The sequence below is a fragment of the Fukomys damarensis genome, unplaced genomic scaffold (genome assembly GCF_012274545.1).
Source record: "Fukomys damarensis isolate Sample0158 unplaced genomic scaffold, DMR_v1.0_HiC HiC_scaffold_4, whole genome shotgun sequence".
NCBI classification, from domain to species: Eukaryota; Metazoa; Chordata; class Mammalia; order Rodentia; family Bathyergidae; genus Fukomys; species Fukomys damarensis.
Window position 1 is genome coordinate 3887079 of NW_022900916.1, and position 16602 is coordinate 3903680.

Here is a 16602-nt window from a genome sequence, read left to right on the forward strand (position 1 = left end):
ATAGACTCCGTCCCTGTGACCACATGTGGATGTGTCAGGTCTGGCCTGTGGCACTTTAGCCTGCACACTTCCTGGAGGGGAAGAGCTGAGTGAGATCCCAGGCAGGGCTGGTGCTAGAGGGTTTGCCTGCTGGGGCTGCATCCCCCTGTCAGGTGAGAAGGGAGAGCCTCCAGGTCCCTCCCAGACTCGGAGGGCTTTGCAGTTCAAATTTTTCTTAATCTTAAAAAATATTTTGTTTAAATTTCCAAAACTTAAAATTTTTGTTTGCTCCTTACTTTCTAAACTTTAATTTTTACACAAATGAAAGAAGATTTACATTTCAAATTTTGTCAGGTAAGAATGCACTCTCTTGCTTATTTCCCATTTTGGCTTAATCTTTCCATACTAAAATTTTCTTACAGAGAAATTGCTTCCATTTGCATTTTAACTTTCCTTCTTTTCTTATTTTTCTTTCTTTTCATCCTTCATGCCCCACCTTCTTCCTTTTTTTATCCAGACTGTGGGTTGAACTCAGTACTTTCACCTTGAGTTACATTCTCAACTTTTCTTCTTTTTTTCATCTTGTTTTGTTTAGAGACAGGGTCTTGCTAAGTTGGTCAGGCAGTACTCCAACTTCCAGTCCTCCTGTCTCTGCCTACCTTTCCTGGCTTATTTTTATTGCCTTGACTACATTTTAATATAAAATTTAATATGCAAATGTATTATAATATAATATTGATGAATGTTTATGGGTGCCTTTTGGCTTTAATCCATTTAGATTTTTGGAGGGATGGAGACTCTTTTTTGCTTTTTCTCCCCTGACAGAATTTCTCACATTTATTAATCTTTTATACTTCATTTCTGTCCAACAACTGACAGCCAAGACCATTCCCATTTCAGCATACTGTAGATAATATTTCTTTTAATTTAATTTAGGAATTCTTAATCTTTTTATGCTTAATGCTCTATTTTTGGAACAACACATAATAACAGAACATAATAAAAATTTTTCTCTTCAAATTCTTCTTCCTTGAATTATTCCAGGTATCATCTATGAATTTCATGAAAAAATTCTTAAAAATTGCAACCTTCAGCATAAATGGATTCAGTTGAAATCCTCTGCTAAGCAACATTTTATAATTTCTGGTAATACTTATGCAGTTCCTTTGAAAATGAATAGATCATGGTATTAAATTTAAAGGGCAAAAAGCTTTGTGATCATGCAAAAGCTGCCCTGAGGGATATTGGAATGAGCCAGTGTGGACTCAATTTCCACGGGAAGAGCAGAGAGAGGATAGCTCACAGTGATGGTCACAAAATGGAGAAACCAATAGGCTGCTCTGAGACCTATGTGCTCCTAAATCCCAATGATGTGTGTCTCTTGGAGGGGGAGTTTTCCATGCATTTACAGTTATCATTCAGCCTGTTCTCTGTTCCAGGCCACAGACAGCAACACTAAGTTGTTTTCTCAAGGGGACAGACAGAGCCACCACAGGAACATAAACACATCTCAGTGTGCCAGACATTGCTCAAAGCCCTTCATGCATAATCATGTCTTCCATCCTCCTGATGACCTGTGAAGCAGGCATGTGTTCACACTGTTCACATCCAAGAATGGAGGAGACCACACTTTCCCCAAGGCTGCCAGTGCAGAGGTAGCCAGGGCTGGGATTTGGACTTAGGTCGCCTGTTTCCTGACTCTGCCCTTGTGTGCTAAGTATTATTGACTCTTGTATAAACTCATCATGTGGGAATATTAGCGTGAAGTTCAGAAATATAAAGGGAAAAAGTGTCAGGGAAGGGGGAAAAATATCTTTAAAAATGTGGTCAGCTGACTGACCCAGGTGTTTCATCCGCTGAACTCAGTGGAATACACCTGGTGAGTGTCACGAAAATGAGTTGGTTGGAATTCCCTGCCTACTTGAGCATTCTGGGGGAGGAGAAATAAAGCCACTGCCAGATGGACTCTTGGAGTTTTCCCTCAGATGATCTCTGAAAAAAAAAATGTGCTCTGCATAAAGCAAATTGTGTTCTCGTGACTTTTGGTCCAAACTAAATATGCTACTGAGAGGCTCTGAGTGCAGTGCTTAGTACACGCTCATTCCTCTCCCGATAAGTTCTTTCCACTTGGACATATTCCACACAGCTTTTTACCAAATGGGGCTCTCTGTACTCTTGGGTAAAACTTCAGTCACTTGAAGAAAGTGCTGCTGGAGGACGTGATGGGACGCAGAGAGCAGAGGCAGTGGAGCCAGTGGCTTTAAGATCAGTGTTACTTAGTCGCTAATGAGGAAATACTCATGCCTAAGCTTCATCAGGTTAGATCACTAAGTCATTTAGAGTCCATGAATCATACATCAGCGATGTCTTCTGCTTTTTATGCCCTTGTCATCGATTAGTAAACCCAAGCACTTTGTGTAACAATCACATGTTTATTGTTCTTTGAGTTCTAAGATTTATGGTTCTTTTTCTTTTCCAGCGCCTGGCTTTGAAAGCGGAGAAAGTGCAAGCAGCCCACCAGTGGCGGGAGGACTTTGCAGTAAGGACCCTTTCACCTCATTTGATCGATGTCCCTTCGCATTTGTGTGTGGATAATTATGTTCGTATTGAGATATTCTGTGGTGATGGAACCTTACGGTGTTATAGGGCCAGACATTAGCCTTACTTTGTTCTGTTTCTGTTTAATTACTTTTGGGTAATCTGGGCCAATTAATGTAGGAGAAACATTCTTGCTCACGTTCTATATTAAAAAAGAAAAGCCCTTTAAAACATTTTTGTTCCCATATTTGAAGGTATTTATAAAATACATTAAAATAGAATTAACTTGCCAGATCTGAATAATCTTTGTAGGTGTCATGAATGCACTGGTTGGAAAGCATGGTGGTACTTGAGTTTGTGAGAAGCCATGTGTGTCTCATAATCACTTTGATGGGGCAGTGAGACTAAGTGTGAAGGAATGTATTAAACATTTTAAAATTTAATCTGCTTCCATTTGGTTAGAAGTATGTTTCCTCTGCCCTGGGATCCTTTTAGAAATGCCAGCTGGTATTAGTTTAATACACACACACACACACACACACACACACACACACACACACACACATATGTATTTTGTGGTCAAAAGGCACTGGTTTCATTAAACAAATAAATATAAATTCTTCTTGTGATGAGCTTAGTCTTTCTGTCCCCTCTCTACCCTCTTCTGACCTTAACAGTCAGCTAAAACATGTGTATTACATACTTGATTTATTGCATTTACAGTGGGAAATGTCTTTAATTTCTGATCACTGAGAAACTCCAAGCATTTCCCTTCATCACTGTTGCTGCCCCCTAAATCTACTCGCTCATTAAAACAGACATGAGATGTGATTGACAGCGTGACTGTCCTTTCTCATGTCTTGTAAAACAGAGGTCAAGTTGAAGTTGTGCTTTAATAGAACACTAAATGGGGGTTAGGAATTAAGGCTTTTACTTTCTTTTTTTATGTTTTATACCCAAAGAAAACACACTGAATAATATTTCATTCGCTTATTGTAATCATTTAATCTTCTAGGCTTGAAGCTTCTGATATTGTTTTCGTTTTCTTCTTTTTACTAATTTATAATGCCTTAAAAAGCCCACTAAGTAGAGACTACCTGGTTACTAGAATTTTGTTTGATTCTCCAAGTAAGTCTATCGATTATACTGCTTGAGTCATTGGTATCATGTAGGTACTGGCTTTGTTCACACTGTTCCTCATGGCTGGGTTGACAAAGATGAATCTGTCTCTTACAATAAAGGAAGACTCAGTGATCGAGGAAAACAGCAGCCTTGTGAGTGCTGAGGATTCTCAGCTCACGCAGTGGCGAGGGTGTGGAGGATAGTTTGTGTTGGTTGAAATGACAGTAAATTTGAAATTTCTCAAATGGACAAAGCAGAAAACATGTTAATCCACATAAATATTGGATTAATATCAAATTGAAATCACTCTTCCCTCCTCCCTGGAGATAGACAGGAGGCAGTGCTGAGGTGCAAAGCATGCTTGCTCTGGCCCACCTTCCCTTGGTACAGCATGGTTGGTGGGCATTTGGTGCAAATCTTCATCTTTAAGAAGCTCAGAAGATCATTACAAATACATGGAGCCAGCTCAGATTATACATTTTTCTCAAAATCTTGTTTTTATCAATGTATTTCAAGTAGTTATTAGAAAAGAATAACTTGGAAAGTAGTGTTACAGTGATGCTTTTTATGTCTCTGATAATGTTTCCTGTAACTCTCATTTATTGCTTCACTGACCCTGGGTTTCTTGCCCAGACATGATGTAAAACCTTCATATGGTGCTTTTTGACATGGAGTCATCATTTTGGCAGTGACTTCTTGTTTTCCTAATGGTAGTAATGGGTGACCATTATTCATAACACAACACTTAATGCACATTAGCTGGTGTCATATTTTATTGAATTCAAGCCATGAGCAATTTTTAAACACTCTGTCTAAGAACAAAGCCAGGTAAACCGTGATGCACCAGCAGTTTTAAGCTGTGTTCCTATTCCTGCGATTCCCAAATGTGGAGGACTTTACCTTTGCATGGGACCCCGACTATAGACTCTCTCAGTGCCCAAGTGGAATCAGCAGAATCTGCTAGAAACGGTTATCTAAGATGACCAGTTGACCCCACCTGCCTTGAACACACAGAAGTCACCAGTAGAAAACAAATAGTCCACCCAGTAAGTGCTACAAGTTCTTAGCAAATAGCCATTGCCATGTGGGAGAATTCTTGCACAAACTCTGTTTTTAGTACCCTCCTAGGTTGTTTCATAGTTATCTTGGGACTTATGACCACATTGAAGACACAAAAGAAGACATTAAAGGAAAGAAAGTTGGCCACGCCAAGCCCAGTCAGCCCACCCCTCCAGTGTGCCCAGGGCACCATGGATGGTTGCCCCTGGACGCAGATCTGAGCCTCTGCGCACTGAGCAGTGGTACTTTTCGTAGCCAACCCTGCCAGACTTCTGTGCAGTCTTCCCAGTGACACTGCCCTCCAAAATGCCGTGGCCCAGAAGAACCTTGGATGGCAGCCATGTTATGCTTGGAGGGCAGAACCTGGATAAAATGTGTTTAATCGTAAACCTCAGGGAAAAAGCTTCACATAAGCCACGCTTTTCCTCTTCCCCACCCCTGACAAAAATGGTGCTTTCTTTGAAGGGCCAGCAAACTAAGTTCTTCAGGGTTAGAATACAATTTGAATTGCTTCAACGCTGATTCTCTGCTTGGATTGTGAGAGCCCACAAAACAGTTGAAAAATCTGTCCGTATTTTAACCAACATTAAAAATGTTTACTTTCTTGTTGAATGCTACAGTCTTCCAAAAGGTTCCTCACTTAAATTCTTATAATCCTTTATATCCTTTAAGGTATTTAAGTGTTTTCACCCATGCAACAGTCCTTTAATGCCATCCCTTAATAATTTAACACCAAGATGATTTAGAAACCAGAAATAATTTCCTAAAAGGTACATTAACATTTCAAAAAGAAATACTACATTCTGCTCCTCCTCTCAAGGATAAGTGGGCAAGTTTCATGCACATTACTTAGGTAAATGCTGATCTGATTCATGTCTCCTATGGTGTGACGCAGAGGAGTGGCTCAAACAAGAAAAGGCAGAGCGTGAGAGGCTGGCACGGCAAAGGGCTCCTGCCCTTCACACCCCCACTCGCTCCCTTGAATTCCCCAGTGAACACACAAGCAGGGGAACAAAGGCCATGCATGCTAAACAGATTGAGATTTATGTGGTCACGCATTTGCAAGTTCAAGCTAGTGTTTGAAAATATGCCATGTCTGGTAGCTGCCATCCGGGCGCCACGCAACTTACACGGATGTCAAAGGTGACTCCATGTCACTTAGGATGGACGCATCATTTTGTTAAGGGCAGGTGGGAGAGAAAGAGGCAGGACAACTGGCTGTTCCGTGTGAAATAACTGCTACTTTTTCTGCCAAACACATCTTTTCCAGTTGCATTTGGAATCTCATTTGACCGCACTACAATGCTTGGTTGACTGAGGCGATCTCATTCCCAGCTCAGCCCACAGTATGAATTGTACTTACGCACACAGAAACAGGGAAGGTGCCTAATTCATATTTTAATAACTGCGATCATTATGTATGGCTTATTAGTGCCAGCTTCTTACTGTTCAGGCTGAGTGCAGACGTCTAGAAATTGGCCCATAAATAAAACATTGGAAGAGCCCTCTTTAGCTCCAGGTTCTCGCTGGAAGGAAATTAGAAGGCAGAGGTTTTTGTTTTGTTTTGTTTTGTTGCCCTGCAAAAGTTAAATGATATTGAGTGTCAATCAGGCTAATTGATTTTTTTATATAGTTTTTAATTTTATAATGTTAAAAATCACTTTGCCAAATCATAGTTTGAGACATTGATTTAAAATTATAACATTTTACCAATTGTGTAAATAGGAATAAATAGACCTTAGCCTTCTTAATGCATTCTTAATCCTTCATGGACTCACAGTTTTCTCCTCAGTCACAGCACAGACTTTGTGAAAATGTGGAATGGGAAAACATGCTGTGTTTATTCATTGTAACATATAAAAGTGAACTCCATTGCATTAGTATAACGGTGCCGGATGTGAAAAATTGTTTTTTATGGGCAAAAACCAGGGAAAAGGCACTTTGTCTTGATGAATATGTAAGTGAATTTGATAGATCACCAAAATCATTTTAGGCTCTTACCCGATTTAATCTTTCTGGATTCTACCCTAGGTTGAACTCTTGCACATTTTAATGCATTTGCAACATCCTTGATATGTAGGGGGGTGGCCGATTTCTTATTGCTGCTTTTTTAAGAGTCCTGAGAATCTGTTTTGTCCGTTAAGAGAGATTAAGAGGAGACATGATACCAAACCAATTTACCCAGAATTTCCAGGAAACCAGTTAATGGAAAGGAGTCAGGTAATTCATGGCACCTGCGTACACACACGATCACTCATGGCAGGTGTACTACAGCACACCAGAGCACAGGGTGATAACTTTATTGTGAGTTCTTCTGAATTATAACCCGTGCCTTTTGTTTCTTATATTAAAAAGAAGAATAAAATATATTTAACCATTAATTACTTAGCCAAAAGCATTGGCTTCACACTCAGTGATTTTTTTACTACCTTCTAACGATCTCTCTGGCCACACTTTCTGTCTTAATTAATGCCTAAGTAAGGGTAATACCTGATAGTATTTTCGAAGCCCATACAATAAGACACTGCAGTAGCCTTTCCCATAATCTTGCAGATTTAGATGTGAGGAAGACTGGGTACATTTCTTTCCTGTCCCCCAGCCCCCACCTAGGCCAGAAGTGCGGAAATGGGATGTGAATTACTGTCTTTTTCAAGATCAGCCTGGTGCTGCGTCCTGGGATTGAGGCTGAGTTACTGAGAGGCTGGCATCACTGCCCCTGTGCCCGGGCTCCAGGCTCCCAGGGAGCTGAGCCTCATCCTCACTGGTGTTGAAGCCACTTACTGCCACCAGGTGGTACAGGGTACAGCTGTTGAAGGAGGGTCTTCAATGAAGATTTCATTAACTTCACTATCACTTCTTGAGCTGCATCTCATTAAACATTTCGGACACCCTTATGTACATTAATATGAGAGCTTCCTACAGCAGGCTTGGAACCGCAAAACACAAAGTTGAGAATGGTTTGTGTGTTACAAATCACTACAGTTGGAGTAGATGCTCAGTCCGTGAAATTACTCTGGAATTCCCTCCATGTCCCCTCGTTGTTGGAGTCTTCAGCTCTCTTGGCGTGTGTTGAGGCCGGGTCGGTGTGGCCCACTGAATACCCTACTGTGACAGCTCTTCAGAGGGTTTTCCCATTCTCCTGAGATTCTAAGCCCCATACAGAGCAAGTGACTTCAAGTTTCCCTCCAACGATATTCTTTTATTCCCCTTCCGACCTTTTGATAATCTCTGCTTAGAAATCTTTCTGTCTCATGCAGATTTCCTCTCTGATTTAACTGATCCACTAATGCCCACGTAAGTTTCAGAATGTCTATGTGTTAGGCCCATGCTTTTTCACCACTGAAATGTAGACTCTTTGCAAACAAGAAGTGTCGCAAATGCATTACCATGCAAGCCTTAATCTGGTGCAGTACACCATAGTTAATAGACAGTATATGACTTTTAAAGTAAAAATATTACTTGTAGCATTGGGCCATCTGTTTTTTTCTTGTAAACATCACCGCCAGTATTATTGAAGAGATAATGGAAAATTTGTCGGAACTACATTTTTGTGTGTCTTAATATGTCTGCCCACAGTTGTGGCACAATTAACTCTAAGCCCTGGACTGAGAGTTATGCAGATCAACTTCAAATTTTGGGTCTGCCAACAACTTGCTATGTAGTTTTGGCAAAATAATAGTCTCTCTGAACACCAGTTTCTTTATCTAAAAATCTCTCGGCTCTGTGTCTCCAGCAGCATATTTATTTTTGGATGCTCAGGAATCATCTCTCCTTATTTCCAAGAACTTGTCTCCCAAGGAAATGTTTCTGGGAAACCCAGGTCTGTCTCGGGAGTCACCTGGGCTGAGCAGACCTGGATGGGCAGGGACAACGCAGGTAGCCCCAGCAAGCTCCCCCTCCGTCAGCCTCTGAGTGGCTTTCTGAACAGAGATGTGCCAGAGCGGGAAATACAAGATGTTTTACCAGATGTGGGTGAACTTCGCTCTTCCTGGTCCCAGGGAGTTTTAATCTCTGCAGCCCTAAAGCTAATTACTGTCAGGATTAGGCGAAAATGGCTCCTGTCAGGGACCTAATGCTCCCCCACATGGGAGCAGGAACACGTTTCTTGGGAGTCTATGTTTCCTACCTTGGCCTCATCTCAGTGCCCTAGTGACTTCTGGTCCATATATTTCTCTTCTGTAGCAACAGTTAACTCTTGTTGATTTACCACTCTCACACCGATATCTGTATAGTCAGGTTGACCATTGGGGATCTCTGCTGCTATGTACATTTATATCTCTGAAAAGCTTTTAAAATTGAAAAAGGTATATATTTTACATATATATCTGTATATATTCCCAGCACTTTGGAAGATCTTCAAAAATAATTTTTAATTTAGGGGCACTTTCTCCTAGACTTCTCCCAAGAAATTAGAGAGCACAGAGATTAATATCCGTTTCCATTTGCTGGAGATTTTTGAGGGTGGAATCCTGGGGAATAACTATTCCCAGAGATAATTTCTGCATCGAGAGTAACATCAGATGTTGGAATAATTTCAGTTTAGTGATGTCATAGATATAATAATGGCTTTGCTAATATTGCTGTGGGAAAGAGGCTGTTCCAGAAGTTAAGGAAGTGGTCTGGAAGCTTTTCTCTGTGAACAGTGGATACCATGGTGCAACTTGATTTTAAAGTAAAGAAGCAAAGTAGGATACAGAGTTGTGGTGTTGGCCATGGGCTTCACTCCTGGTAGAATTGCCTTGGACACTGGCAGCTGCTCAACAAACCTGACACCCTGTTTCCATGGAGAGACACTGCTGTGAGCCCAGAGAAGCTGCTGATGGGACCTAGAGGGGACTCACAGTGGATGCCTGCTGCAGCTGGAAATTAGTGATCACTGAGACTCAGTACTGTCAAGGAGAGAGAGGGAGAGAAAGAGACAGGCGGGCAGCAAAGGGAATATTCAAATTCAGTATTCATATACAAGTATTATTTAAAAGCTATGCAAGTAGACTTTTGCACCAGTCTTCACTGCACATGAGAAACTTGCTGTACACATTGAGGGCAATGACCAGCTCTCCATGCTGCCTGCAGAGGCCGGTGTTAATGCTCCCCACTCTGTCAACCCTCTTTGGCATCAGCAACCCAACCAGCCTGATCAGGGGTTTATTTCCATGGTATCTGCTCCTCTAGTAAGTCTGTTTTATTTCTTTCACTTTCTCACCATCTTACAAATAGACTCCATTGTCTTCTCCTAGTGAGAAACATCAGTCATTTGCCTCTGGAGCTGTGCTAGACTCTTCTGCTGGCTGGCACTGCAGAGCTCAGGAGTGGAGCAGAACTGTGTCTTCCTCTCCACCTTCACTCGCTGGCCAGACACCTTCTATGGCTTCTGTCTGCAGAGAGACTTGACTGTGCAGTGGTTCCTATCAAAATACCCAATGCATACTATGTGTCTTCATACTGAGTCTTTCAGTATCACCTTAACGTACCACGTATTGTATTCCCTTCTCTTTCTGACTTTATTTTTCAGGAAAGCCCACTTTCCCAATTTTCCTGAGCTCTCTTTCATTGGTCTGTGCTCATACTTCTTAATTTTGTTTCCCTTCTCCCTCCTGGCACTCCCTTCTGCCTTGTCCCTGAATCCCACTTTCATTTTGTTATAGATCTGTCTCCATGTCCCCCAAAGCCTCATGCAGTCATAAATGTTTTTTCCCGAAGTGACTAGATCTAAGTTGTGTGATGCTGGGATTGATTTGTGGTTCCATGCAAGGATTGAGGCTGCTCACCCTAGGTGTGAGTGCTACCTGCCCTAAGGGTGGGTAGTCTGGATAGGATATAAGGGAAAGAAGGAGTGTTGTGTTGCTGTTTGTCACTTTGTTGATTGCTTCCTGGCTACTTCACTGCTTCCTGCTGTCCTGCCTTCTACCCACCATGAAGAGCTGTTTCTTCTCTGCCATGTGCACCCTTCCTTCAAGCCCACTGATTATGAACTGAAACTCTACAAACTGGTAGATAAATAAACCTTTCCTCCTTTAACTTTGGGTGTCAGGTATTTTGTCTCAGTGATGAGAAAAGTAACTAAGACACCTATCGTTATCTATTTCCTTTTCAGTCCCTTTTTTAGTACCTGTTTCTCTACAATATCGCAGTTCTGCCTAAATTTAGAGCACAGTCTTTATCCTCCTAAGTATCCATGTTTTTTTCTAGGATATCTCATTGATTGCATCACTTTAGATCTAATTCTCACTTTAGATGCAACTCCAGATCATAGAATACATTACCAGCTCTTTTCGGAACTCCAGATACATTTATCATGTTGTTCACTGGTAGGGAACACCTTCCACTCTTTAAAGCTGAAAGAACTGGAGCCAGCTTCAAAGGCAGGGAGGTCTCTCCCTAATGCAGAGCCGAAGATCCTGTGGGCTGGTGCTCACTGAAGTTCCAGGGCCACAGAGGAGTGGGAGCACCAGGCCTGCATAAGTTTCCTCTAGCCTGAAACCATGACATCATTCTTTGTCATCCAGTCACACTTTCCCACAGCTCTGTTCTTCTCTCCCACTCCCAGCATACAGTGCTTCTCCTGGCTTTTTGGTCTTCCTTTATAAAGAATCCTGTGCTACATATAACTTGATGAAATCTGTGTGTTTTTCCTCTGTGAAACTTGTTGTTTTAGGAACTTCAGCTGTTAACCTAAAATAGAAAGGAAAGCTATTTCTTCTCTTCTACAATAGTGACTCAACATATACATAAGCAAATAAAATGATAGTTCATTCATTAATAAAGGAGAAAAATGATGCTATTTTTTAAAAAATCAGTAGTCAGTTTTATAAAACAGTGGAAAAAGAAACATTGTTATCCTTCTGACACAAACATTTGTAGTACTAAGGTAAACAGATTGTTAAAATCTGAGACCAATAAATCAGCAAAATATCAAAACAGAGTGGTGCACATAACACAAATCTGATTTTCGAAAGTGGTGTGCTGCTTTTCCCAAGCCATGCATGGAAAAGAGGCCTGTGTGGCTGCAACAGCAATACAATCCAGGCAACACGTGAGATACTTTTTTTTTAAAGAACAAAATATTAAATTTAGTTAAAATTAGCAATTTATAATGTGAAGCTTTATATATGAGCACAGGTTGGAAACAGCAATTACAAAATGTCTTCATTATAAGACATTTTGGTGCAAAAACCAGGTTAATCAGAAGAGTTCATCATTGCCGAATGTGAAGTAAAACCAGCAGTCAGAATTACAGTGTTATGTGTCCTGGCTTCATTGTGCCCATCAACTTAGTAGTTTGCAGAAAGTATAAATTTACTACATTGCAAAACTACTGTAGTTTTGTACCAGTGTTTCTCCTGGGAGGGGGGTGTTCTGAGGGATTTCTAAGGATGACCTGGAGTCCTTCTAGGTCCCTGTGCCCCTTCTTGCCCTTCCTCCATGGAGCCAGGACACTGATTCCCTTTGCAGTGAGCAGACATGGTCGGTCATGTGTACTGACCACTAGCTGGACTGATTATGAATAATTACACCAGTGGTGACTCAATGCAATTCCAAGATTTAGGAATAAAAGATCACATGTAAATACATTTATATAAAAATGAAAACTTTACTAAGAGTGGAAGCTCAAAAATGTCTCTTTGGGGTCAGTTAATACCAAAACCACAGAAATAGCAATCATCATTCTAAATGGTTGTGCAAAGAGTTTCAAAATAATTAATTTAAAATTTAAGTGGTATATCTTTTGTTTAATATCTAAGAAGCACCACAATGTCCAATTTTTCTATCTTATTGTGTATTTTATTCATGAGATAACCATAAAAAGTCATAGTTCTTTTTAATGAATAAAATATGCATTAGCAATGAGAGTGCATTCTATTTTGAATTCTTTTTTCATTTCTTCTCACCTTCTCAAATCTTAAGATTTATGATATGTTACTTTTTATATTAAGATGTCTTAGGTTTGAGAATTTTAATTCTCAGTGTTTAATCCTGTTCTACAGTTTTATGGGTTAGATGCTATCTGCAGTATTTTTATAATAGCTGCTCCACCACTGAGTTTATTTCTTTGTGCAGTTTATTCTTTAAAAGTTCATAATTTGATTGGACTTTCATTAGATATTTTGATCCAAAAGAGCAGTGAAATACTCTAACCCTGGGTTTCTTGTGTGATTGAGAATATCTCGGTGTTTCACTTTGGAATCAATACAAGTCTTGGCTAAGAAGGTTTTTATTTGTTTCTCTTGAAATGTTGGGACTTTGCTCTACTTCCTTTCTTTGGCAGTGGTGGTCAGGAGCTCTGAAATGACTGTTAACAGCCCCTAGATCCCAACCAAACCTACTTGATTTCTGTCACTGGGTTCTTGATGATGCATTCTTTTTTTTTCTCCATGTTAATCTAGGAATGATACATCTTGTTGTTCATCATTCAGTACCTTTATGTTAAAGTTTTACTTTTATGTCAGATAATTTAAAAAATATTTTTGTAAGTTTTCAGTGCTCTCCCTGTCACGAACATTACTTAGTGTTAATTGAACCAGTTGTTTTTTTTTTCCACTACTGACATCTTCATATTTTTGTATTTCATTTTTTTGTGATTTTTTATGGCCCATCTTTAATGATTGTTTTTCATATGCATTCATGCTGCTGTAGTTTGTTTTTTGGTCGGGGATTGAACTTGGGTCCTTGTGCTTGCAAGGCAGGCAGCAGAACCACTGAGCTCAATCCTAGGCCCCATGCTGCTGTAGTTTTAATGTAGCTTTCTTCTCTAGCCTTGTAATCTGCCCCTCTTCTCTCTGTTCTGCTGGCTTCTTCGCTAACTTATATTTCTTCATAGCATCATTTTTAATTCCTTTGTCTTTTATTTGCTTTCATTTTTTTCCTGGCATTCTCCTTTCATCATTTTAAGGAGGGGTCTGCAAGTTCTCTGATATTTTAAAGACTTGTAAATATTAAATCTTCATTTTATTTCAAGATTTCATGTCTTAGTTTTCCTTTTCTTTCCTTAAAAATAAGATGCTGAGCCAGGGTTCCCGGATCTCTGAATAAACTCTTGATTTCCTGGAAGATGAGGGCGTTACTAAAGATACTGAAATAACAGAGTTTCCACCGAGGTGACTACTCTCAAATATCTTACAAAATAAATTGTATGGTAAAATGATTAAGTAATGGTTCTTTGTGTTTCAGTATGATGATTACTACTTTCTATTTCTTACTGCTATTTATTTCTTTCGCTTTTTTCAACCAGAATCTATTAGGGAAAAATAGGAAATACAGATAGTAGTGCAGTTAACATCATTGTTAAAACCAAAAATAGGAAATACCTAACATAACTATCCTCCATTATACATAAAGATTCCAGCAAGCTACTATAAATTCTACTTATAAATCAGAAAATGTCAAGAAATACAATTAAAACCAGTACAAATATAGTAATCAGAAAATAAGTTACAATTTGCACATGAGAGGGCTTTTTATTCCACTTCATTAAAGAGGATATTTTATTGTCTAATATTGCCCAAAATTGGCTTTTGAGCCATGATATGAATGAAAACTGTTTTATTTAGAAATAAGACACTGACTAACAGAGTGGCCATCGAGGGCCAGCAAGAGTAAACCTGGTTCCCACTTTATTTTTCAACTTTTAGCTAAATGTGTAATTTTTAAACCATAATTTCCTCATCAGTAAATTGAGAATAACATTAGTCTTGATGGCAGAGACTTACTGTGCTACTTAATAAGAAATTATACTCAGGCCTTTGAATGGACTCAAGCTTAAGAACAACTATAAATAATGCCAACTTAACTGAAAAAATGGATGGTATTTCTGAGCTGACCAAACAAATATAGCTGAAACTTTATCAGTGCTTGAATTTTTTTTTTTAACCTGGCCTCCACTTTCCACATTGCTTTGTGCTGTAACCCTCCTGGTTCCCAGCAAACTACCGCCACTGAATGCCTTCTGAACATACATGATCTGTGCATTCTGTGGCGATCAGTCATCTGTGCAGATATGCTTTCTCCTTTGAGACATAATTTAAAGATTTCTAAAATGTGCATATATGTTAAGTGTTAAGAAAGTAACCAAAGACTGCCAGTTTTGAATGTCCTCGTTGATAAACTGCATTCTTGCTCTGTGCAAATATACGTACATGTATAGGTGAATAGACAGATACCAGCACAGCTGTTGAAAGCTCTTGAAATCTGAAAACACGCCAGCAGTCTTAGCATTTGTAGCAACCTCAGAATTCCAATACCTCACAGTTTGCAACTGGTGAAATGTAATATATTTTGTATTTTCACATTTTGAAGATCTGAGATGCTTATGTTCTAAATGTTTTTCATCTTGAAATGAAGAGTATTAGTTATTCTCTGGAGAAAATAGATTATAGAACTCAGGTTGTAAAAAATCCAAGGTCTATTTTGCTCCTGGTATTACATTCTTTTTTCATAATCCTCCTGTAGAGGGAAAGTGACCCAGTCATTTATCCAGGATGACAGAGCCCATGTCTTCTGCTGGGGAGAACTGAAGTGATCTGACAGAGAATATCAGTGTTTCTCTTCTTTTGATATCACAGTTGTTAATCCTGAGTCATCCCACAAGTTTGTTTTTGACTTATCCCTGAAATTCTGATTTATAGTTATTTGATTAACTTATTAACCTAGATTTTAATAGCAGAAGTTTCCTCCCTTTCCTGGGCTTTGTGGTGGCAAGAAGGACAGGCTGGAAATACAGATATTTTCTATCACAAATAAGAAATCATACTGTATACTGTGTTCATGGTACTGTGTCTCTTTGTAGCCAGATGCCCATGGGAAGTCTGGAAGTTCAGAACATCGGAGCTTCTTAAGGGGAATTGTAGTGCCCTGCTTGCTAATGCTTCTTTCCTCAGTACTCTCAAAATGTCAAGGATATTGCATTGATGCTTATAAATTGTTCTGAGCCACTCTGTGACTCACTGAAAAAACAGCCATACAAGAAAAGCCAAGGTCTCACTATAAAAGCACTCTTTGGCTGTGCGGAAAGCTTTGTGAATTTAGAATGAAGATAGGCAATTGTGCTGTAATTGTATCTTCCAATAGCTTCAAAGTTTGAAGAGATTTGCAATTCAAGGCTACTGTGGAAAATTAAACAGAGGAAAATAGGATGCTAAGGTATCAAGCATCTATTCTGTGATTGGAAAGGAAGTCTAACTCTGTTAGAGAAACTTATGTGGTAATGTGGGAACTGAAATATAAGCAACTTTCACAACATATTATAATGCATTGAAAACAAAGTCTTATGAGACAAAGCCCAAACACATTTATGGAAGGCAGAAATTGGCTCAGCTTTGCAATTTAGGTTTTTCATCCCACAGCACAAAGAAAACAGAAAAATTTGTGGCAAATACCATGGTTATTATTTTATATTATGAAAACTTCTCTCTCCTTTTCTTGGAGAAAAATTAGTTTTTCAGTTTACTATTATACCAAACAATTTAGCTCATTCTCTGCTGTTTATTTACTTTCTAAGAGATGCATGTAACCCAAGTGGGGAAGAGATGTACTCTTCTTTGTGGGAATGTAAAGTGAAGGCTAATTGCACAGACCTTTGGAACTCGGTTCTGAGCTACTGAAGTTTGATTTCCCGCCTTCTCTGTGGAAAAGACTGATCTGTACAAGTCCCTTCACTTTAGCTGCTTTCAGCTCCCCTGGGGCCTTATTTGGGACCAGGCAGTTTGGTTACAAAGGCTGCCTGCTGGGATAACCCATGTCCAAAATCAATAGAAATCTAGAGTAAAGAGAAGCCAACAAAGCAAGGGATTAAGTAGGCATCATGGGCTTGGACTGTAAATGTAAAAGCGGACTTTTCTGAATTAAAGCAGACCTGTGGAAAATGAGGTTGACCTCACAGTGCATCAACATGTTTTATTTCATATATAT

General features: G+C 39.5%; 1 protein-coding gene across 1 annotated transcript in view; it reads left to right on the forward strand.

Moving 5' to 3' along the window:
* Cacna2d1 (calcium voltage-gated channel auxiliary subunit alpha2delta 1) overlaps positions 1–16602 on the forward strand; it is a 339947-nt gene that overhangs the window by 144184 nt on the left and 179161 nt on the right. Inside the window, exon 4 of the mRNA XM_010636710.2 lies at positions 2459–2518. Coding sequence (XP_010635012.2) covers positions 2459–2518 — 60 coding nt within the window. The remainder of the gene's footprint in view (positions 1–2458; positions 2519–16602) is intronic.